Raw genomic sequence first — 23,724 nt, forward strand, 5'->3', positions numbered from 1 at the left:
TTGAGTCTGTCAGCTCAGCCAGCAGCTCGGAGCAGCTGTATCGACCCAGGACGTTACATATTAACCACACACACACATACACACACACAAACAGCAGATAGTTGGTCATGGACACAGACAAGAGTTTTATGCGGAGAACTTACATGGCAAGATATGCAGATATGACATTTCACAAGTATCTGCTTTCCCACTTTACCTGAATAACACGGAGTTAGTATTATCTTTGAGATTTATTTGGTTAATCTGCCCAGGGTTTGAAATCTCTCAAAAAAAGTAAAAATGTCCCAATAAGCTCTATTCCCATTGTGATTTATTCTCTGAAAAGTGGTAGCTGTAACTGAAGGGAAGTACTGGAAAAAAATCAAAAGAGAAACAATTGTAATAAACAAAACACACCGTTACTGCTTCAATGGGAATTGAGAGGATAAGTAGCACTTACTAAGTGTGACTGGCTCTAGAAAAACAGATGAAGTTTTACTAGTTTGTTGGTGTGGAGCATTCAGGTGCGTGTCAGTACAATGCCAAGAAAAACATCTGGAATGATTTTGGAAAACAGCTGTTGCTGCCTATCAATCTGGTAGCTGTTATAAGGCCATTTCCAAACAATCTGAAATCCATCGTTCCACTTGTTTTTCAACATTTGCCATGATTTCCAGTCTTCCCAGAAGAGGACAAATGTTAAAGTTCATGACAGCACATTTAGAAAAACACTGAACGAGCATGGCTTGTTTGGAACGGTTGCCAGGAGGGAGCCTCTAATAGCTAAAAGAACATGCTTAACAAGATTAAGTTTGCATAGCCACATCTAAACAAACCACAAAGACTTCTTAAGTGTTTTATACAGACAAGACCAAGTCAAACAGCACGTCAGCACGAACACTTCATACCAGCTGTGAGCACAGTGGTGGAGGGGTCATGATTTTAACTTGTTTTGGACCCACATCTGTTTAATAGTTAAAGAATAAAAAAAAAAAAACTTAAAGCACAATGATCCCAAGCAAAACAGCAAATCTAAAACAGAGTGGCTGAAAAAGAAAAGAATCAAGATGTTTCAATGACCCAGTCAAAGTCCAGACATCAACCTGATTGAAATGCTGTGGCGGGACCTGAAAAAAAAGACAACATTCCACAATGGCGACGTGAGAGACAGGATAAAGTAATACAGAAGAAAAGCCGTGAAGTTGTTGCTGCTAACTGTGATTCTACAAGCTCCTGAGTCACGGGGCACACTTAGTTATTTGTAGCACTGCAGTCTTTTTTTTTTAAAGGGCACCTTTCTGTGTGTTGTTGGCTTTTATTTGGATTCACCCTGATGATTCAGGGTATTTCCTAACAGATTCAGCGATGGGTAGATCCTCCTTGCATGTGCTCTATGCTGCTTCTCAAAAAATAAATAAATCAAAAACAGGTAGCTAAGGAAAAATTAAGGAGTTCTTCCATTTTCATGATTGCGATTGAGTAAATGTACAAAAGATTCATAAGAGAATATTCAACTATACGTGCAGTAGACTGTATTGCCGCTGAAACGTTGATGTTAGGGGTATTTCATGTTCCAGCAGCTTTATTTATTTATTTTTTGTAACTATTTTTTCTACTTATCTGTAACATTATTAAACTTGCTTAAAAATCTTATGTAAATATGAAAGTTAGCTACAGTTACTTCAACCTTCTGCTTTAGCCCAGAGTTCTGAAATAACTGAGTTAGCTACTTTAGTTGCTGTGCTGTGAGGAGCCCATGTGAAATTCCAGTGAAAACCAACAAAGGATATGTATTTTTGCCATATGGGTGAACTGGCGGTTTTCATTGTGATCTTATTCCCATCTGAGGCCTCATCATTCCTCTTATTCTCCCTGTTCTTGGTTGGAAAAAAAGACCTTCGGAGATTGTGAGACTAATATCTGAGAATGTGATGCAAGTGTGGGTGTGACGGAGTGTTTGGGATAGGCCTGAAGGGCTTACAAAAGCACAAGAAAATCCCACTGCAGGTCAAACATGCAGTATCTGTGGGTGTGATAGGTGGGGTGAGAGTCTGTGTGGTTATCAGAGACAGGTGTAGGCACGGCCATACATGTAGGTATTGGGCCAGCTGTATTGATTCCGTCCCTGACAGCACAGGTGGCGGTGGTGTTGGTAGTCGGGGGAGGAGCCGGAAGAAAAGAGGGGGACATTGATAACAGTGTCAACTGACCCCAGCATGCTTGCCTGAAGCGTGGGAGGGCATTGAGGTAACGCCCAACAGGCTCTCAATAGGCCTTATTCACAAAAATCAGTCAAAGGTTTCACATGAGAGCACGGCATGGGCCCACAGGGCGATCTGTAATGTTTAGACAAGCAGATAATGTCACTGGATTGTCAGTGAATGATTTTTTTTAAAGCCTTAAAATTTGGGCTCAATTTATTTAAGTCTTAAAAATGTGTGAAAGAACACTTTTGTTCTATTGCAACACTGGATTTATAAAATATCAAACATCCTGGGTTTATTAAGTACAGTTTGTTGATATAGTGTCTCTATATTATTTGGATACTGCTGTATAATTTGGTTGGGACTTCCGGTAAAGACTGCTAGCAAAATTTCAGGGCGCTGGCAAGATGAACTTTTGGCCATTTACAATAGAAATGTGCTTAGAAAGGCTCATTCTATTATTAATTGTGTGAACCATCCACTTCACAGTGAGTTTGAGTTGTTGCCTTCCGGCCGCCGTTTTAGAGTACCTCCGAGGAGGACTAAAAGACTCCAGGTCTCTTTTATCCCTACTGCGTATTGTCTCCTTAATGGCAAATAATTGTCCTTGAACTTTCTATCATTATTATTGTTATTATTATTTTATAGTATTGTTCTGTTTATTTTTATCCTCCTGCAGCTAAACTAATTTCCCCTTGTGGGACAATAAAGAAATTGAATTGAATTTAGCAATACTGTATATATATATACATACATACATACACACACACGCACGACTTAAGTTACATGTTTTTACAAATGCTAACACTTAAAACACCAAAATGAGAAATTCATATGTTAAAAATATTTTTAAAATTAATGTGTGACTAATTTTATTGAATACATATGTATATACATATGTACATATATACATATGTATATATGTACATATATACATATATGTATATGTACATATACATATATATATATATGTACATATATACATATATGTATATGTACATATACATATATATATGTGTATATATATATATATATATATATATGTATATATATATATGTATATATATATATGTGTATATATATATATATATATATATGTATATATATATGTATATATATATATGTGTATATATATATATATATATATATATGTATATATATATATGTATATATATGTATATGTATATATATATATATATTTGCACTAATGTCTTCTTTTCAAAGGTGATTTGATTTAGTTTCAGGTGTGCTGCTTACAAAGGAGCTCACTGAAGAAATATTTCAGACAACCATAAATCACACCAATCACAGAGCCTTATTGGAGGGTTGATAAGAGTAAGATTAGTGGAGTAAATTCAATGTGTGTGTGTGATTAATGGAGACAGGCAGTCGCCTCTCTCTGGGGCTGTGTGCCACACAGCAGATCAGCTGATAGAGAAACCTACTGCAAGGACTGCGGGTGACATTTTTAAAGCCTGTATCAATCATTGTAGAGGAAAGACTCTTGGACTTTTATAATGTTTGAGTATCATTGGGTCTAAATCATTTTCTTGCATCTTACATGCTAAATTAAGTAACCCGTAAATGTAGGTGAGTACAGAATGCTTAACATTTTATCATTTCTTTGAGGCACGACACCCCCTTTTGCCTCAATTGGTACATTCCAATCATATAAATTAAATACACGAGATGTGGTGGAAGTAGGTCACTCAGTGTCCTGCACCGACGAACAGAAAACAAAAGTTTACTCCTTGGCCACACCTGACATCTCTCATTTAAGATGGGGGAGAGGTTGCAAAGTCAAAAAACTTATGTTTGCTCATTTTTTGATTGTAAAGCTACATTCAGTAAACCGTGGAGGCTTGATGCTCACCTTTGCAAACACACAGGATTGGTAAGTGGCTCAGAAATGCTAGAAGCATGAAACAATAAATAGCTGATGTGAGAATTGAATGCGGCGGATTGAATGGCTGCTAAGTGCTCCCTGGCCTTATGTTAAATCTTAGAAACCATTCTCCTGTGAGAGCTGTGACAAGAGCTTCTGCACCCGCTACCAGCTCACCAGACATGAGCTCAGTCACAGTGGGGAAAAGCCACACAAGTAAGCAAGCAGTTTGTGCCTAAATGTCAAGTCATTAGGTTAAAAAAACAAAACAAAAAGGACTTGATTGCTCTGAACAGTTACCTTCTTTGCTCTCCAGGTGTCCGGCTGATGGTTGCTCCGAGGCCTTTGTCAGGAACGCCAGCCTGAAGAACCACATGGCCCGAGTCCATCAGCAACAGGAAAAGAGATTTCAAGTATGGCTAGGCTTATTTTCTTTTAAGTTGTCCTGTGATTTCGTTATATTTGTTTAATTCTGCTGCTTTTTCAGTGTGATCATCAGGGCTGTGAAAAGGAATTTAACAAGAGGAACCAGCTGAAAGCTCATCAGTGTGAGCACCAAGAGAGTCTGCCTTTTCAGTGAGTGGCTGATGCAAGGACTTGTTTTTTTCCATGTATTTGACCATTTCAAATTTAACCTCTTATTTCTTTTCAAGTTGTTCCTTGACTGGATGCACGAGAGAATTTCTCACTCTTAAAAAACTGAAGCATCATGAGAAAATACATGAAGGTAAGTTGGTACCAGAGCAGTGAATTTCTCTTAAAGCGTGTGCTCAAGTAAAACCTTCGTCTTTCTGCGGCAGGCTACCCTTGTGAGACTGAAGGGTGTCCTTTTCAGGGAAAAACTTGGTCAAATTATCTGAAGCACAGAAAAGAACACAAAGGTATAAATGAAACTCTAGGAAGCACTGATGCCATGTGACTCATGCCAGCTGTAAAACGCTAACTACTCCTCTGGTCTCAGACAAGGTGCTGTGTGGACAGTGCAACAAGCTGTTCAGCAACTTCTGGTTCTTGCGCCTGCATGAGCTTCGCGTCCACTCCGGGGAAAAGAGAATGTTTCCGTGCCCCAAAGAAGGTTGTGAGAAAAAGTTCACTCGCCGCTTCAACTTGGAGAGCCATGTTCTGGGAGACCATGAGGGGAAGAAGCCCTTCAGCTGTGCTGTTCCTGGCTGTAACAAGAGCTTTGCCATGAAGGTGAACCTGCACTTCAGTGTATAGAATAAAATGTATAACTTTCAAGCCAGTGTTGTCCAACAATGGTGATGACGTGGTTGACAAACTGAGATTTTTCTCAGACTACATTGTTTTCAGTGATGACCAACTTCCTGTAACCTTCATTATATATGGCAGGGCTTTTTCTTTTTCTTCCCCAATCCAGAAACTAAATTATTTTCTCCTTGCTTTGCTGTTAATTAGGAAAGCCTGTGGCGACATGGAGTGGCGCATGACCCAGCAAAGAAAAAGCTTAAGGTACTATTGACCTTAAAATGGATTTGGGGTGATGGCTTTTCCCCACTTTGTCCTTGAATATGTTACAGCATTGGTTCTTTACTCCTCTTCCAGAAACTGCATCCTAAAAAGAATCTGCCCATGGCACAGCGGGCCGGACCGGCAGCTGCAGCCAATCAAGCGGAGGCCAACGAGCTTGCTGCAAAGCTACACAGCACAACTCTGGAGAATAACAGACCTTGAGGCTGCGTTAAGATCTGGATGTGTTCTTTAATGATGAAACATCACATTTCTGTTTTTGTTTGAATAAAAGCCTCATCAATGCACTTACTGCAGCAATGCTTCTATAGCTGTTGGTGTAATATGCCAAAATGGCTTTCAGCATTCGCTTACAAAGTAGAAAATGACACTGTAGAGTCATGAATCCTTTGCAGGAAGTGTTTATTAAACAAACAGCACACATTCAAACACATGTATAAAACTCCAGCTGCTATTGCAGCTGGTTTATCATGGTGATGAGGCCTAAGGGCAGTTGAGCCCCAAGGGTGCGGCAGGTTTCTAATAAGGCCTGAGGCTCATTCAGCTGGATACAGCACTGGTCTTGCAGAACATCTCGATTAAACTGATTAAGTGTCATTATCCTAGATCACAGCAGATTGCAGACTACTCCTCAAAAATATTTAATCTCTACCTGCATCGATGCATCCACCTGAATATAGCCCTGGATTCTACAACTGCCTGGTGAGGTGACTACAGCACAGATTGCCTGTTAACAGTTGCAGTACTATTCTCCCTGTGGGAGTGAAGACAACATGACCATATGATCACAGCAGTGTGTGTGAGAGTGCAGTCTGTCGCGTGACGTGGCACGATCTGGATCAGTTCCCACCTGGTCAGGACAGGCTTGGGTCCTGCTGGGTCTTCAGTAGTTCTGAATGCGTTTGGTCCTGGATTAAGCCCGATATGGAGCGATGTACAGTAGCACGTACCAGTTCACTTTGGCCAAGGTCGTTCCCAATATAGAACATTCTGGGTGGACTCTATGGAGTGCGCAGCCTGCTCATGATCTGGCCCAGCTATACCAGGCTGCCAGGCCAGGAGACTACAGTAAGCGCCACCCGGCTGCGCTGCTCTTTCAGCATGGGCACCAGGGCCGAGTGGCTCATTCCTGCTGTCGACAGGCCGTTGACTGCCACTATCATGTCACCACACCTGAGATGACAAAGAGAGACATGTTATCATAGGCTTAGAAACAGGACCTGATAGCTTTGGGCTCAAACAGCACTACATACATGAAGACGAGCCTTTTGAGATGACTGTGATCATCAGCGTATTAATTTGCAATTAAAATAATTGCAGGGTACAATTTGAACTCCAACATCTTTAATGGCACTTATGAATTTCCCACAATAAGCTGTGCAGCTGTATTTTAGTAACATGTAACCTTGTGTAACAGAGTGGCTAGGGGAGGTGTTTTTAATAGGTTTTAGAAAACAAAGCTCTGTGGCATACAGATTATACTTATTAGGATTATTTCATTGTTTGCTTTTTTTCTCCCAAAAAGACTTTTTGGCAAAAGGAAAAAAAATATCGCTACCTTTATTCTTCAATCACTGAGGAAAGATTAGCCTTTATTCTGAATATTTTTTTGTAGTACTGACACAAAAAGGGTACAGAGAAAGGAAGGAAAATACTCAGAGAGAAGACATATCTACTGTAACTTTTTAAAACCTACAATAGATGTTATTCGTTTTGATATATGGACAGATGAGCTACAGAACTGAATTATTTTATTGCTTGCTAGCTGCATTATGACAATAGATAAGACAGTTATGCCTCTAAATATTAGCATAAAAAATAAGCGCACACTACAAATGTGGGCCTTTTGAGCCTTTACAATTGTTAAATAAGTTCAGTCAGGACCACTACAATCAAAAGAATAGTTATTTCTGTAGTAATTTATATTTCACAGGGAGATCAGGTATGAAAACACTGATTAGGTCAGACACAATGTGAAAAGGAGGAGCCAGGGTGGTGATGGGTTGCAAAGTGGACAGCAGTTGTGCAACAACTTTGGGCAGGCTAAAGCAGCTTAAACAGTGCCCTATCTGAGATTTACCAATTGGATGAAAGGTATCAGATGAGCCACTGTCCATTTTAGGCTGGCACAGAGCTCAGCTGATCTGCCAGGATTACAGCAGAGCTTGAACTAACCCTTTGCTCTGTACTTGCTGAAGCCTCAAAAGCCTCAAGCAGACAGCCTGGATTATAATGATCATTATACACATATTTCTTCTTAAAGCCTGAAGTAAAAATCACACAAAGTTATTTATTTATTCCCCTCCCCCCTGTTTTTGTAAGCCACAGATTATCATATAAAGCACAACTGATCACTCACTTGAGGCGGCCGTCATAGTATGCGGGTGTGCCGAGGACGATGGTCTTGATAAAGAACGCCTGGTTGCCATGGCTTTCCTCATATCCCCCGACGATGCTAAATCCCCAGCTGCCAGGATGGCTCCTGCGCAGAACAATCTCATGGCTACTGTGCAGGTAGCTGCAAGGAGAGGGTGGAGAGCAGAGTGAAGGAGGGCTGGACAGACAGATGGACAGACAGATAGATTGATTATGATCCCACGAACAGATTCAGGACGCTCATGTTGATATTTTTAATACATAGTAAAAAATGGGAAAATGTGACAAATAACCAACCAATCAGCACAAAGCCCACAAATCAGAAAGTTAATATATAATTAGTTAAGATAAAAACAAGAAAAACATGACATTTAATGAAGATACAAGCTTTTCTTTCTTGTATAATGTCCTGTTTGAAGCTGCTGACAACACCACCATATCACAAAACACAATCACACATCCAGAACTATATTGTATTTCCTCTGTGTGCTCACCTGGGCAGGCCCAGCCACATGACCCACGAGGGGGACCAGTTGGCATCAAAGTCACTGTCGTGAGTGTGAGGCAGCAGCTCATCATGGTCCTGCTCTTCCACCATGCTGACCTCGAGCACTCGCAGCTGGACCGAGGGCGACGCAGCGCTGGCCTTCAAGGTGCCCACGGCCTCACTGTGGCTCAGGTAGGTCAAATCCTGCCCGTTGATGCTCAGCAGCACATCACCTGAGAGAGGAAGCGAGAAGATGCAGTGGTTTTCTGATGTGATGTTTGGGTTGTGGCTCAATCGGTCCAGAGGAAGCGTTCACCTCTTTTGATTCGCCCATCCCTCGACAAGCAGCCGTGCGGTTGGACGCTCGTCACAAAGATCGGCAGCTCCCCGCTCTTGCTGCCCCGCCCTCCTGCAACAGTCATGCCCAGAGACTCGTGTGGTTCCTTCTTCACAGTGATGTGTTTCTCCTTACAGGTCACACACTGGGACAAGTCCTGGGAGCAATCGAAACACAGGCTTGATTTCAATACGGCAAAAAAAAAAAAAAAGTATACTCTTTTTATTGTATTACTTTTAAACCTCAGTTTAGATTTTGATCTCATAAAATCTAATTTTATAACGAAGTAAAGGTGAAACAAAAAGGGCAAGTCATGTCCTCACTCTGTGGGTGCTGGTGCGGGACAGGTGTATGGCCACAGGACTCGGGGTAGAGCTGTGGTTAGGCAGGAAGTGATCAAGGCAGTAAAGGTCTCTGGTGGAGCTTGATTTTGGCGGCGGCGGTGGAGTTGGTTTGCTGGGTCGGCCAATCAGCAGGTGGACTCGTTCTCCACTGGCCTGAAAGGGCAGAATCTGTGCTTTAGAGACAAATCTGAAGTAGCAAAATTATTTTTCAGCCCCTGTCTGTAAAACCAAAAGGGAAATCCAGGATTGTAGACCCAAATGAACAAACTGCACCTGTATGATCTGAGCAGCTTGCTCTGGGGTGCCGTGTCGCAAGTCCTGTTCATTGACTGCCAGCACGCGGTCGTTACTCCGCAGTCTGCCATCCTTGGCAGCCAGACCTCCCTCCAGGAGATCTAACACAAACACCCCTGACTCATCCGTTCGCCGTACCAGCTTGATTCCAAGCTGCTCTGTGGAGTCTCGCTTATGCAGGGTGATTCTCAGAGTGGCTGGGCTGGGTGGGGTGACTTCGGGAGTGGAGCAGGGGGCATGGGGGACTGCTGGGGTGGAGGAGGAAGAGGAGGGAGGTGCCCGGGAGGCACAGCGACGCTCCCGGAGTACAGTCAGCTGCAGGGTGGTGCAGGGGCGGGCCAGGGTGGAGCGAGCAAAACTGTGTGGCACGTTACTGATGTCCACATTGTTCACCTTGGAGTGGAGAGGAATGGAAAATAAAAACTAGATGAGCAAGCTAGCTTTGAAACATGACCAGATTCTTAGCTATCTGACGCATTTAAGTCGCACACTCATTTTCTTTTAGCTCTGTTTTGGTCAACACCAAAAACAACTGAGAAAGAAATACAGCATTTATAGCTTCCCCTGTCTGAAAGGTAACTGTCTGCTCTCGAGCTTTCTCAGGGAAATGGACTGTAAATAGAACCGTGAAACCACAACAGTGTGCCAAAGGGTGCTAACATCTACAGATCTTGAATATTAGTGAACTGCTCACTAAGGGTGATCCCTTTCAACTACAAGTACTCATCTGATTACCATTAACAGAAGACTATTGATTAGAGGAGCTTTTAATAGTAGACCAAAAATAGAAAGTTGACTAAGACGAAAGTAAATGTGGTGCTGAGAGAAAACAACTGGCTAATTTCTAAGTGAAGCTCTAAACTATCCAAAAATATATACATAGATCTTTTTCCCCAAAACACAATGTCGAAACTGATAGTCAGGATAATTTAGAAATGTTGCAGTCACACAGCATATCCAGAACAATGTGCCCTACTCCACTGTTTACAATATTCTCAGCGCTGCACTATCTGCAGCACATCTCCCACAGACTCCTAATAAAATGTTTATTAAGCTCTTGTCTTCAACAAATCTTCCAAACACTCTCTGAAAACACTGAAAATTTACACCTGAAACTGATCTCTCACCTGGAGTATCTGATCCCCGGCCAGCAGCCTCCCGTCCCTTGCAATGACCCCGTCTCGGTAAACTTCCTGAATCACGATGTTGATGAGAGGCGTCTCATTTCCACCAACAATGCTGATTCCCAGCTCTACATATGGGTTTGCACGGTGGACCTCTATGGCAGTTATCTCTCCTTCAGGAAGGGAGGGGAGCTTCACACAGCCTAGAGGAGACACCAGTGACATTATCAAAAAAAAGCTTCACTTAAGAAAGTAATTTCCACATCTTTCCAACCTTTAGTACAAAGCTGACTGGATGTGATTATCCATTTTTTGTATAAGACTACAACTCGCAAGGAAGTAAGGTATTTCATTATCCAAGGTCCCTTTGAGAAGATCCTCAGTGAAAGGAACAGATGATGTCATACCCTCCTCAGCAGACAGAGGCGGGGATTCAGGGCAGTCCCAGCCAGAGGAGGTGGAGCTAACGGAGCGCAGGAGATGGATACAGGGATTACTGAGGGGCCGCTTCACCCTGGGGACCACACACTCCAACCCTACTACACCTACAGGCAGAAGGACACGAAGAGATGGATGACAGCTATATTATTAACTTTACTGACAATCCAAGGCCGATAGATCGACTTACTGTCTTCTTCGGTGCTTTCCTCAAAGGCTGGGTTGTCAAGGCCGGCATCATCTGTCCACACAGGCCCATTACCGCAGCTGTTATTGGGTCCAGAGGGCGGTGACGGCGTGCGGTCCCTCAGGTCTGTCTGTGGTGTATGCGGTGACCTGGGAGGGCTGGTCACCATTGCTCGCTCATCCCCGCTCTCGCATCGTGGACCGTCCCCATTTGTCTGCTGACTCTGCATCCCTGGACACCTTTCATCAAGCAACAGGTGTCAGCGTATCACCCCATCCGACATGTAAAGAAAACCAAGCTCAGTTAATTTGATGCGGTGCTCGCTCACAAGCGAAGAAAACTTGAGAGATTTGTTTTCTTACACTGCTGAAGTTTACAATGACTTTAGTTAACAGGTTCTTTCTAAAATTCCAAAATTAAATCAGTGAAGCACAAGTGAAGCTCCAGAAACATGCTGACACTTTGAATAGTGCAATAGTGAGGTTTTTTTTTAACCCTAACTACTATGCAAATTCATATTTAAGGTTTTTGATTTTAAAAATTTGTTAGAAGGTTGAATAAACACTAAAAATTTAAATTTTCTGGCGATTTTGTCCTGGTTCAGGCTTTACAAGGATAAAATCCCAGGAAAGAGAAGCAAAAAAAGAAAAAGTCTGTTTTTGTGGTTGTGATTTTCAGTTGTAAATTAGCCTTGACCCTTCAAACTGGCTTGAATTAATAACATCATCTAATTTTTCAAGCAACATGAAGATCTTAAAGCTCTGGGAAGAATGGGAATTCTATGCTAGGAAGCACTTCAAAGCCATAAAACAGCGAAAAAAGACGTCTTTCCCAAATTCCCAAAGGCAAAGGCTAGCAAGTACTCACATCTGAGAAGCTGAAAACAGAGAAAACTGCTGATTTGTTCTATGAATAGCTCTGAGATCACATAATGAGCTACAAGTTAATTATAAAATGTTTCCTTAAAAAAGAAACACAGGACGACGTGTCCCTTCTTCGCCTACAAAAATAGAAACACTTCACTTAGAAACAATTTAAAAATAAACGCACAACGACTCCCTCAAAGGGTCAGTATGGTGTCAGCCTTAATTTCCTTTATTACTGTAAGTGGTAGCTTAGAGGTGACAGGTGTTTAATCCCTTGTGACACAGAGTAATTTTGTTTTCTTTAATGAATTTCCTTCCTTGTCTAATCTTTCGTTTTTGCAAAGAACAAATAATTTTGACAGGAAAACTGGTAAATGCTAAAAACAAAGACTTCTGCTCACATAGATGTAGTCATTTGGTTCCTTTGTTTTTTTCCCAGGGACAGTGAAAGTTCATTCCTCACACGTACACGGGCAACAAAATGAAGCAGCCCACCGTAATCATCGTGGAACACCGTGTCCTCCTCTTTGAATCTAATGTCTGATCCCTAATCTTCAACAAAAACAATGTTGACTTTTAAAGTCACACAAACACAACGGCAGGCTGTTGGCTGCTATCTTAAACCGAAGTCTGCAGGGGAGCGGTGAGTTCGCATGAGGCCGAGATTTAAGCTTTGCTAAAGAATGTCGCGTTAGTCCTCGTGGTGACCTTGTGTGATCTGTTAGACCATCTTTCCTTATCTTGTCAACACAACCTTACGCGTGTATTCTTTCCTGAGGTAAGACCGGGATGCAGATACTTTTAAGAATAAATGTTTAAAGGGGATACACTCAAGAGATTTTGCCCTTACAGCCTCACTAGAAGACGACAACTGGTGTTGTTACGCAACATTTGACCATTTACCGTTATCTTGTTGACTTTCGGCTTCACCGGCTGGCACTTTGCTACACAGCGTTTCTTTAAAAGGGATTCTTTTATAGAAAAACAGCTGACTCAGAAAAGCTTTTAAAGGACTGTAAGTGATAGTCTGTTACCCTGATCTTGTTAAGGAAAATCTCCTCAACTTAATCGAGGTGTTAGGAGGACAGTGAAAAACCAGTCAACAAACCAACGTCAAAATTCAACTAGAAAGGAGTCTGCTTAAAGATCAAGAGCACTGGTTTTAATGCCTTAACCAGGCACAAACACATCATCACATACTGCATGAATTACATCCTTGAAGCAGCAATGACAGCCTGACACCAATGCATGCACACGTAATCGTGCACTTCAGTGCAAGACATGGCAACAGAGGAAGCAGGACAGAGAGAGTAAGAGGCAAAGCAAACCGAGATACAGACTGAAATAACAAAAACAGTGGAAACCAGCGAGTAAATAATGTCTTTTTGTCATTCTGAGTCACGCTGACCTCACACCCCACTGCGTTCGACTCACCACAGGCCGGGGTTGCCCTTGGCTGTCTCACAGAAGAAGTGGTTGAAAAGATCTCTGGTGTTGAAGTTGCTCAGCATGGTTGCAGAATGAGAACACGAAGGCTCCTGGTCAGCCAACCCATGACTGTCGAAAGGGAATCACTAATCCCCCGTCACATGACCTACAGCCCAATAATCCCTGCAGGGTCTCACAGCACCTGGTCCAAACGGGCCAAAAGCCAAAGCGTGTGCACGGGATGGGGGAGACCTTTAAGGTTAAGAATGGTGGGTAAGTCTATGTGATGCGGACTCTGATTTGTGATATCTCCACTGGTTCAGCTGAAAAACAAGCCAATCACAAGGACGGATTGGCCCTGAATGCTGCTTGTGGTTATTACTAAAGGATGTTCAACCGATCGCCTGGTGGCTTTGTTAGCTGAGAAGCTAAGCTCATGAAATCCTGACTGCATGCACGGTGTCATAATGATCTCATGCATTCATCTGTCTGCATAAAAGCTTTATTACCTGTGTTTAAGGTGCGCCTCCAGGTCACAGCGAGGCATGCTGAGGGAGCAGACAGGGGTCAAAGGGCAGGACACAGACAGCTTGTCCAGCAGCTTGTGCACCAGGATGCTGGACCTGCGGCATGCCTGCAGCTGCAGCCGGGTCCTGTCCAGAGGGCAGAAGTCCCTCTCCTGGAGGAAGCTACGCAGGCAGCGGGCGCAGAAGGTGTGTCCGCATGGCGTATCGAGAGGCTGCACCAGCGGTTGCAGGCAGATGTGGCACACCAGATCGTCGTCCACTTCCAGACGGTAGTTGTAAAGGTGGTTTTCCCAGCTGCGGTGGATCTGGCCACACTCGGGACACAGAGCCTCCAGAGCTGGCTCCACGGACCCAGCCAGACCCACCTCGGAGCCTGGGCTGCCCATGTCTTCTCCTTCAACGCAATTCAGCTTTGGCACGACTGAGTCCAGCTGGGATGCAGAGCGGTTGGGAAGGGGCGCACACACTCCTATCCCATAAGCTTCAGAGGCTGAACAGGTGGCGGAGAGGACAAATGCCCCCCAGTGGCTGATGGCACATCACCCTGTGGGTCAGAGGCCAAAACAAGAGAGTTAAACAGCTGTTTCAGAAAAAAAAACAAGACAACAAGTGTTGGGCATTTATTCATGTGGCAAATACTTTGTGCACGTGTGCCCACGTGTTTGCATGAGACTGAGGATGACACCGCGTGTGTGTGTGTGTGCACGTTTATGTCACTGCTGAGATTATGTATTGCTGCTTCTGTCCACTAATCTGGCAGTATAATCTCTCTTTTGCTCTCGCCTGCTCCAATCTTCCAATTCCACAGAGAGGGAATTATCTGGGATTGAGGCAGAAAGAGGGCACAGATCAGAGAAAGTGAGCTTGGGAAAGCAACAGAAAAGGAAAGTGATGCCGACAAGATACGGAAGGGAGTGTAGACAGGTGGAAGAAGAAAAAGAAGAAGAGATCAATGGGATGTGAAAACAGGTACAAGGGAAGAATAAGAATATGGAATGGAAGAGAGGATGAAAGGAAGGGGGGCGAAGCCAAGGAAAACGCTTGATATTTTTGGTTCAGGCTGGGTACAGTAGATGAACTCAGTCTCCTCTACAACGGAAAGAGAACACGCCCAAAGCAAAGTCTTGAAATATAGCACTCCAGCGAGCAGAGCGTGTCCCCAGAGCTAATGCACCACAGTGTGCGCTGATCATTTCCACAGCGCTTCACATCCAAAGCCCCTCAGACCCCCTCGGCCCTTCTATTAGCCCAGCCTCCAAGGGGCCAGATGCTATCAGCCGACAGCAGAGGGCGTGCCTCTACGCTCAGCGGGCCAGCCAAGATACAGTGACTACCTGCCTCTGTTCCAGCGAGGGTCTGCTCCTGTCTCCATGACGACCTGGATCCCGTTCTGCTCAGTGGGGCTTGACATTCAGAGTGTAGCCAGAGAAGGATGCAGAGGAGCCACACAACAGATGCACTCCTCTCAGCAGGATGCTCTGCTCCTCCTCGGTACAGCCTGAAAGCTTGTCAGACAGCGCAGACGATGATGATGAGAGTCCCCTTGAGTCGTTTTTTTTTCTGCTCTTTTCATCTCGTCTGGGTCTTTTTTTTTTTCCTTGTGACAACCTGTCCCTCCTGTCTCCTTGGCCACCCCACCGGTAGTTACTTATTTCAGCCTCCTTTAAGTACGTGCTCCTCTTGTCTGCGTGTGACTGGCTGCTTCTGTCTCTATCCCGCAGCTGGACATGAATTAATCATGAGGACACAAGGCTTCTCTGTTTCTATAACAAAGCTGTGACATCACCACATCACACACACACACAAACAAACACACATATAAACACACATATACGCGTAGACATGCGAGCGTAAGTCTACACAACCAAAAGCAAACACGCACGTCGAGCACAAGGGCGTTTTTAGGTACCTGTGAATGGTCTTTATCAATAAGTAAAGTCTTCGTGTTTTCACTGTGACGGCACTTCAGAGCAGTGAAAAGCACTTAAATGTGTTTTAAACAGAGCTGTTGCAACGGATTCCTTTATACAAGCAATATGAAGACTGGCAAATGCTTGTAGAATATCTCTTTTAATCCCACCACACAGTGTGTGTGTACATGTGTGTATGAGAGTCCAAGGCCGGGCTGTTATTGTCATTGCACTGCTTTCCATTTCAGTAAATAACACTCTTGTCTCTCTGGTTATTGTTCGAAATGACAATCTAATCTTACAGGACACGACAGTCCAGTGTGCAGGAATTACATTTTCAAAGAAGATGAAATGATGTTTTAGGCCACAGATTTAAAATCTCAGGTCCTCTCGGCTTAGCCTACATTTTCATAAAACCCCATCTCTCTTATCTTAAAAAAAAGGCTCTGGTAGCCACTTGCAGGAACAGGCCTGCTGCTGCTGCTGTTCTGCAAGGTCTGTTGCAATAGGCTGCCTTTTTTTCTTAAACCACCCCCCTCCACACCACCCAGACACACAAAGATAACAAAAAAATGACACTGATTTAATTTACATGTACAATAATTTTTTTCTGGCATAGACCTGATCTACCTTGGGAGCGCTCCCACTGCAGTGTCATGATCAAATACGCAAGCCCGACACACTTACATATATCAGAATTTTTTTTTAATCATTGCCCCCCATCTGTCTGACTCCATCCCACCCTCCCCACAAGCGGAAAAACCTGGGACCGATGAGGCGACAGCAGCATAGAAAGCAAAGCCAGCCACACACTGACACCGCTCGCGCAGGCAGATGTGATGTGACGTTACCTTTTCCGGCGGCTCCTCCGCGCCGTGCACTCCGGCCCCAAAAAGGGGGGTGATTATTAGCCGCGGGACCTCAATCACGCATCCACCGCAACGGACCGTTCCGCAAAACCCGCACGAAAACGCCCCCGTGCCTTTGGCAGCGCTGACCCCGCCCACTGCTGTCCGTCAAAACCGAGTGGGCGGGGCATACGGTTGTCAATCCAGAGGAGAGCTAGGGGTTGGCTTTAAGACCGCCTTTTCGTAAATACATAATTAAAAAACAAATAGACAAATAAATAAATAAGAAAACAAAATGTGTTTAAATATATTTATGTATAAAAGAAATTCTAATAAGTCAGCAAACACATCAAAATAAATAGATAACTGTATACATTTGTAACGCAGACAAACATAGGTAAATCGATACACGAATAAACACATATAACTATATATATATATATATATAACTAATATATATATATATATATATATATATATATATATATATATATATATATATATGCAAGATTTATAAGTAACTACATATACATAAATAAATAAATAAATAAATAAATACATGGAACAAACATAAAAACGTAGATAAATAAAAGTATTCATACTGTAAGTTATTCTTTTTGAAGATTACTGGTTACATTGTAGACTACTGTTATAAAGGCTTAAAGGGGGCGTGAGATTAAAACTTATTAACATGACTTAGTTTTATTTTAAATAATAAGTGAAACTTAATATTACAGCTTTCAGTTTTGGATAAATGCCGCTTTTAAAGATGACAGTGTCTCCCTTTCTCAACAAGTTTTGAGAGATGTTAATAGTTAATTAGCACAAAAAAAACCTTTCCCATGACGTATAACATTCACCAAGCAGTGCAATGAAATAAAGAAACCTCACCAGAATTTAGGTCGGTTGATGGTCAGAAATAATGACGACAAAAACACTGCCAACTTCTTAAGTTAAGCTAATATTTTTGATGCACACAGCAGCTTTATACCAGTTTACCGTAAAATGGGGAATTAAAAATAACCACTACGGCATCGCTTTCGTTTTCCTAAACGGGTACATTTTGTTAACTGTGTGATAAAATGAGCCCATACTGAAATATCATGATTTCTTTTTTTTTTATTATAACGATTTAGTCGGTTACTGACCAAGAAAGTTATTTGGGAGATGGTAGAAAACATAAAAAGAGAAACGGGTGGAAGGTGAAGCTAAAAATGATCGGGCATTATTCAGGGCACCAAAAATCATCGGGGTCCTCGGTCGGAGGACCTCGCGAGGAGGTAAACAAGCGATGTTGGGTTAATTAACGACCATCCATCGATTTTACCGCAATTAAGTTTGCGTGTGATCGCGATGGCAGAAGATAATGAGCTGGAAAAGTATGTAGCGTGTTAATATTTGTCCTCACTTGGTATTTGCGCACTGGTGAACGCAGGTTTCCTCTAAATCTGTAACAACGCTCCGTCGGTAAAAAAAAGATGCTCATTTATTGTGTTGTTAGACGAGCTTGTGATTGTATGGAAAGCATGCCTTCGTGGTGGCACACACCATGAGCTCCCTGTCCTGTATAAAAGTAGATCAGCGGGTCTCCTCTGCTGGGATTGTGCCGATTCAGCAGCTCGTGTCAAACCAGGACACTGTTCCCCTTTTGCTCCTGATGATTCACTTTCTCTTCCGCATCACTCCGTTTTCTCTCACTTAATTAGATTATTCTCCCCTTGGCTCCCCCTTGAGGATTTGCGCCATCTTTGTCCTCGGCTTCTCATTTTCCCTCCCCTTCACGTGAACAGTGTTTGACGTTTTTTCCTCTTTATTTATCCATCTAGGCGTGCAGTGGAGGAGCTCCTCAGGGAGACTGACAGAGCCCGCGTGAGAGCAGAGACCATGGGCCCTGCAGGATGGTGAGCACAGTGTCTGACATGCCATCTGTCTGACTCTTACTTATCTGCTTTAGTAAGAAAGCTTGGTAGTTGAGCCTCACATAATGTGTGCATTGCACTTGAACTAATGAAAATGGCTGCAGTAGTGTGCGATACTGCAGATTTTTGGTATCGATCTGATACCAGGTACATAGACGGCGAGTATTGCCGATACCAATACCTAGGGCTGCACGATTTTTTGGCTTAGAATTGAGATCACGATTCTCTCACGATTTTCTTTTCCAGTATAAATATTTATTGTATACAGTATAAATTCCAGTATAATTCCAGTATAATAATTCCAGTATACAGTATAAATTCCAGTATAAATATTTCCAGTATAAATATTTATTGCACTTATTAACTGCACATCAACTTCGTAACAGTTGAGACTGAACATAAAAACAATAAATAAACATAAAACCAACTAATGTCACGTTTTGTTGTTGCCGCAAAATGTTGTACTGCTTGAAATTCCGTCTCCACCGTTGCTCGACACTGCGTGTATAGAGCAGGTAGTGCAACAATAGAAAAATAGTTGCGGGATGGCACTGTGTAGCGTTTGTCTACGGCGTTGATCACTTTCCTAAATCCCTCGTTTTGCACAGTGTTGATGGGAGCCATATCTTTGGTCAGGTGATATGTAAGAGCCTCCGTAATTTCTTTGTGCCTGCGGGAGTTCGACGTGTATAGGGAAGCGCTGTATAAGGTTCCCGTTATTGATGTTTGGGTGGTTGACCGGGACGGATTTTCTCCTGTCACTTTCTCGTCATCCCTGACGTGCTCTCCGTTGTTTTTTCCCTGCTAATTTTAGCATCACATGGCACAGCTTCTGCTCAAGAAACTACCTGGTACCAGACCCACCTAGCCTTTTTGACGGCCACGTCTGGCCCATGTACCTGAAACATAAGAACATCATGTTCGCCCTTGTCTTTTGTTGAGCAGGAAGAGTGAGCGCTTGTTTTCATTGAGATTACGTCCCGGATCAAAATGCGGTACAATCGTCATCATCTTTTTTTTCTTTTTTTCTTTTTTTTTTTTAAATCGTTGTCATTTGGAAATGAGATCGCACATAAGTATGAATCGAGATCGCGATTTTCTAACGATTAATCGTGCAGCCCTACCAATACCGTTAATTTTAACTTGTAAAGGAAAATGAATGAATCGTCATTCATTTGCAACAGATTTAATGAGCATTAAATCGCTGTGATTGTTACTTTTCACTACAATTAGTTAACACATAAAAATGCATCTTTTAGCTTTTTGTGGCATTGGGTTTTTTGGAGACTTGCAGTGTAAATGTGCCTGTCTCTGCAGCACGCTAGGTTAGATTCTCTAGCTTAAATGTGTTATAAGCTATAAATAAAATTGATGTGGAGGTTAACACTAAAAAAGATTCCTGTAATTTTTTTATAGTGCATGCCTGAAATATATTTTTCACTAAAAAATGATTTAAAGCAATTCCCTGGGCTACATACTGAACTTAGAGGATAGAAGCAAAGCATCGTTCCTATTGTGCTAGTATGTGTCTAAACCAGTGTTGGTATCAATACTATCGATACTATCTTTGGATTGATCCACCCACCTCAAATTTTAATCCAGTGTGAACAGGGAGGACAAATAAAAATGACTGAAGGTCGAAGGTGCACCACAATTACTTAACACTACATGTTAAGTAATTGGCATCCATAACATGTAGGAAAATCCTAGGCAGGTCCTGCTGATTCAGATTATGATCTAAGTAATGGGATAATGGGAAAAAGTATCTATGTGACAGTCACACAACTCCTGGTGTTTCAGCAGGAGGAGTGAGTAAAGTGAGAGCAGAGCCATTCCATACTAAAACAACAAAATACACACACACACACACGTGTGTGTGTGTGTGTGTGTGTGTGTGTGTGTATATATATATATATATATATATATATATATATATATATATATATATATATATATATTATTATTTTTTTTTAAATTTAGTGTGGTTAATAAAGCCAAAATGTTACCTTCAGAATGAAAATTTTGAGTGTTGCAGTCCCTCAAAGAGGACATGAGTGGGTCAGATTTTGGCACTTTTTAATTTGGCTTATTTCTTCTACCGTCTTAAGCCCTCATAACTTCTTCTACAAAATATATCTACGTAAAATGAACCTTTAATTTCATTTATACTCCGTTTAAAAAGTGCAACCATATAAACTTTACACCTGCTCAAAATGTCACATCCTACAATAGGAGAGAATGCATGTATTTGTCTCTGTACAGGTGCACAATGACATTTGGAGCATCTCCCTGAGCAGTGCATACAAATAAGATGCATCAAATACAAACTTATTTTAATTTGAAGTGAAAGTTAAAATAGACACACATACCCATTACGCTGTCCTTAATGATCTTAGACAGGATGTTCATAGTAGAGGCAGTGTAATGTGTTTTTCTATAGCCCCTGAGCAAACTTTGAGCGTCAATATTATGGGATATATCCGAGCTTCAATAGCAAAACTGCACAAATTTAAAATCTGTGAGAGTGAAAGTAGTATTAAATCATGACTGTGTTAGAAAATGATTTTGATTTCAAAGGAGAAGGTGGCCCCAGTGTAAAAATGTAGGTAAATGATATATCTTGTTTTGACCTGCCTCCAATCTGACATTTAAAATTGACCCAAGTGCTTTTTTTTTTTTTTTTTTTTTTTTGGACCAAAAAACAGATAAAGAAAAGAAAACAGGGTATAAAGGCCTGCTTGTGTTATCCTATGGCACAGATATTAAATTAGTGCAGTTTTGCTTTTGAAACTCTAATATATCCTTTTTAAAACTTCAGATCCTGACACTTGCAGTAGGCGTTACATCGGTTTGGTTGCTGCTTTTAACAAAGCTCCAATTTGTTTTTCACCTCCTAAGTTGTGAGTATTCAAAAATTCTGGAGAAATACTGTAGACTATAAAAAGGCGTACTCGGAGGGCCTGTAACTCATTTTGAAGGAGGAAGCATGGATTCATTACATACAATAAAGTTATTGTACTAAAAAAAGAATATCTGATACTGATAGGAGGACAGATGGAAGGCACTGATTGATTTTTCATTGAATGTGTTTAGATTTATGGTCCCATGCTGCTCTCTGCTATTTAGATCAATGGGAAAGGCATCAGTAAAACGGGGTTGGAAGCTGTGGTCGACTGCACACATTTGATAAAAGTGATGGTCGTGCATTAGTGCACCCAGTAAAAGTAAAGAGCAACTCCTTCTCAGATGAATGAGGATGTCAGTGCAGGATGTAATCAGACTGTCACCAAGAACCGCCCTACTGTAAAACAATTACAGTAGAGCTGCACTGCATTCATCCCTCATTACAATGAACAGTGCACATTTGAGAGCAAGTGGTCGTATTCTCGACTGGTGGATAAGCGCCTGAGTGGCAGAGAGCAGTCTCCTAGCATGGTTTGTCCCCTCATTGAAAGTCAATATGAAGATTTTAAACGATGGCCTTTCTCCTGTGATGAAAAAGTTCTATCCCGGTGGTAGTCGTCTCTTCCAGGAGCCATCCTCAGGGAACTAAATGGTTTAAATATGAATGTAAATGTAAATTTTATGTCATGGCTTTCACAGTCACTAGATCTCTTACTAAAATGCTTTATATTGGGGGTTTATTTCCATTAATTTGCCTGTAGTTAAATGTTTGGTATTGTGTAACAAGCATGCGAGACAATTAATTTCTTGTTAGCAAAAATACCGTTTTAAAAACGTTTGCTTTGCTTTTGGCTTTTCTCTGCACTGAGTTCATGCTTTAAGGCCATTAATAAGGTTCTCTAACTAATCTAGGGTCATATATAACCAGTTTGGTAATATGTAAAAACACCATGATGTCCTGGCAAATCCTGGAATGTTTGATCTTGTCTGCATTGTGTAGTTATTGCTACTTTTTATCTCACTGATATTTACATTTAAAGTAGTCAAACTTGAAACCAAAATTGTCATTTTTTTCCATCAAGTTTTTGCTGTAAAACATTTTGATCTCAATTAAACCTGTATGACAATCTGACACTGATGTCATGAATCCAAATCACCCAGTTTAAGCCACTGAGTGTGAGTTTTTAAGTTTTAAAAATATATATATATTTGAAATACCACAAAGAGATGTCTAATGTCTATTTCTGAGGATAAAATCTGTGTGGAAAATCACAGAACTGTTTATTGATTTTGAGGGAGGCTTAATGCTGGAGTCAGTCCATAAAATACTGCCAGCTTTTAATCAGTTTCATGAGGATTCAAAGGCGGAAAGAGCAGAAACACTCAGTATCCTCAGCGGTGGCTGCAGCTCTGTCTGCGAGGACTTTTAAAGATGAATCTGTCCTGTGAGTCCTGTGTGGCGGTTATTAGCTCTGACCTCAGTGACGACCATCCATCTGTCTCTCTAATGGTCGCAGGGGTAAGTGTAACATGTCTAACTAACCTCGTGTCCTTCACTTCTCTTTCAGGTTGAAATGTCCTCTGCGAAGCACCAACAAACGCTTCCTCCTCAACACGCTGCGCTCCACCGGCCTGCAGCGCCGCACTGGCGAGCCCGGAGCCGGACACTCCACCGCAAGGGGGCGCCTGAGGAGCGATTCCCCAGACAGAGGCCGCAGCAGGACGCCTCCCAGAGATCACAAGAGTAATGGAGGCCACATTGATCATAAACATCATCACAGGGACGGCCGCAGAGACAGAGATAAGAAGCTGGATAGAGACAAAGACAGACGCCACGGAGGCGACAGAGAACGGAGACGCACTGATAGACCGAGCCGAGACAAAGACGCGCACACACACACAAACTCCACGAGTTAAAATAGCCCAACTGTGTGTGTGTGTGTGTGTGTGTGTGTGTGTGTGTGTGGACTTAAACCTGAGAGGATCTGCTGACTTTGCTCAGAATGAGCTACACGAAACTTTAAGTTCTTGTTACACCGGATTGTAAAGGTGGACAATTGTCTCTCATGATGGGTTCAGTTGCTGCCCCCCCTCCCCCCAGTAAACTTTTGTCTGAATAACACATCCCACACGTTTATGTTCTTCATTCTCTTCATCATAGTTTGATGCAGTTATGCTT

General features: G+C 42.2%; 3 protein-coding genes across 8 annotated transcripts; 2 read left to right on the top strand and 1 right to left on the bottom strand.

The window, feature by feature from the left end:
* The first annotated feature begins 3,861 nt into the window (after positions 1 to 3,861).
* On the top strand, positions 3,862 to 6,105 carry gtf3ab (general transcription factor IIIA, b). The gene is made up of 9 exons (XM_085287191.1): positions 3,862 to 4,077; positions 4,190 to 4,284; positions 4,385 to 4,481; positions 4,556 to 4,644; positions 4,722 to 4,795; positions 4,869 to 4,949; positions 5,030 to 5,262; positions 5,485 to 5,538; positions 5,632 to 6,105. Exons 1-9 carry the CDS (start codon positions 3,964 to 3,966, stop codon positions 5,758 to 5,760), a joined length of 966 nt encoding a protein of 321 aa, XP_085143317.1. The 5' UTR covers positions 3,862 to 3,963; the 3' UTR covers positions 5,761 to 6,105.
* lnx2a (ligand of numb-protein X 2a) lies at positions 5,944 to 18,271 on the bottom strand. Of its 5 annotated transcripts, XM_085287177.1 has the most exons (12): positions 18,131 to 18,271; positions 15,299 to 15,738; positions 13,947 to 14,508; positions 11,147 to 11,382; positions 10,926 to 11,063; positions 10,522 to 10,721; positions 9,374 to 9,787; positions 9,080 to 9,253; positions 8,736 to 8,913; positions 8,427 to 8,652; positions 7,916 to 8,110; positions 5,944 to 6,729 (listed from the first exon to the last, which is right to left on the bottom strand). In XM_085287177.1, exons 3-12 carry the CDS (start codon positions 14,348 to 14,350, stop codon positions 6,594 to 6,596), a joined length of 2,301 nt encoding a protein of 766 aa, XP_085143303.1. In that variant the 5' UTR covers positions 14,351 to 14,508; positions 15,299 to 15,738; positions 18,131 to 18,271; the 3' UTR covers positions 5,944 to 6,593. The 5 variants fall into 5 exon arrangements, with proteins under 5 accessions (XP_085143303.1, XP_085143301.1, XP_085143304.1 ...); XM_085287175.1 differs by lacking the exons at positions 15,299 to 15,738; positions 18,131 to 18,271 and adding an exon at positions 16,726 to 16,889; XM_085287178.1 differs by lacking the exons at positions 15,299 to 15,738; positions 18,131 to 18,271 and adding an exon at positions 16,726 to 16,888 and having other exon boundaries at positions 7,916 to 8,074.
* Positions 17,968 to 23,669, top strand: LOC146567373 (uncharacterized). 2 transcript variants are annotated; one of them, XM_085287196.1, is made up of 3 exons: positions 17,968 to 18,101; positions 18,549 to 18,623; positions 23,114 to 23,669. In XM_085287196.1, exons 1-3 carry the CDS (start codon positions 18,076 to 18,078, stop codon positions 23,460 to 23,462), a joined length of 450 nt encoding a protein of 149 aa, XP_085143322.1. In that variant the 5' UTR covers positions 17,968 to 18,075; the 3' UTR covers positions 23,463 to 23,669. The 2 variants fall into 2 exon arrangements, with proteins under 2 accessions (XP_085143322.1, XP_085143323.1); XM_085287197.1 differs by having other exon boundaries at positions 17,976 to 18,002.
* Positions 23,670 to 23,724: the final 55 nt, after the last annotated feature.

The sequence above is a fragment of the Mchenga conophoros genome, linkage group LG9 (assembly GCF_057382185.1).
Source record: "Mchenga conophoros isolate Kocher_MC1m ecotype Shallow Benthic linkage group LG9, M_conophoros_male_GT1.1, whole genome shotgun sequence".
Classification (NCBI taxonomy): domain Eukaryota; kingdom Metazoa; phylum Chordata; class Actinopteri; order Cichliformes; family Cichlidae; genus Mchenga; species Mchenga conophoros.

Bases quoted from the DNA above. Each gene is read 5' to 3' on its own strand.
- lnx2a (XM_085287177.1), bottom strand. From the start codon at position 14,350: ATGGGCAGCCCAGGCTCCGAGGTGGGTCTGGCTGGGTCCGTGGAGCCA. The intron at 11,383-13,946 runs GTAATAAAGCTT...GCTTGATGAAAG, and splicing joins GAGGCGCACCTTAAACACAG to GTGTCCAGGGATGCAGAGTC. The intron at 10,722-10,925 runs GTATGACATCAT...TGTCTCCTCTAG, and splicing joins GCCTCTGTCTGCTGAGGAGG to GCTGTGTGAAGCTCCCCTCC.
- LOC146567373 (XM_085287196.1), top strand. From the start codon at position 18,076: ATGGCAGAAGATAATGAGCTGGAAAA. The intron at 18,102-18,548 runs GTATGTAGCGTG...TTATCCATCTAG, and splicing joins GAAGATAATGAGCTGGAAAA to GCGTGCAGTGGAGGAGCTCC. The intron at 18,624-23,113 runs GTGAGCACAGTG...CTTCTCTTTCAG, and splicing joins ACCATGGGCCCTGCAGGATG to GTTGAAATGTCCTCTGCGAA.
- gtf3ab (XM_085287191.1), top strand. From the start codon at position 3,964: ATGGGGGAGAGGTTGCAAAGTCAAAAAACTTATGTTTGCTCATTTTTT. The intron at 4,078-4,189 runs GTAAGTGGCTCA...GTTAAATCTTAG, and splicing joins TTTGCAAACACACAGGATTG to AAACCATTCTCCTGTGAGAG. The intron at 4,796-4,868 runs GTAAGTTGGTAC...TTTCTGCGGCAG, and splicing joins TCATGAGAAAATACATGAAG to GCTACCCTTGTGAGACTGAA.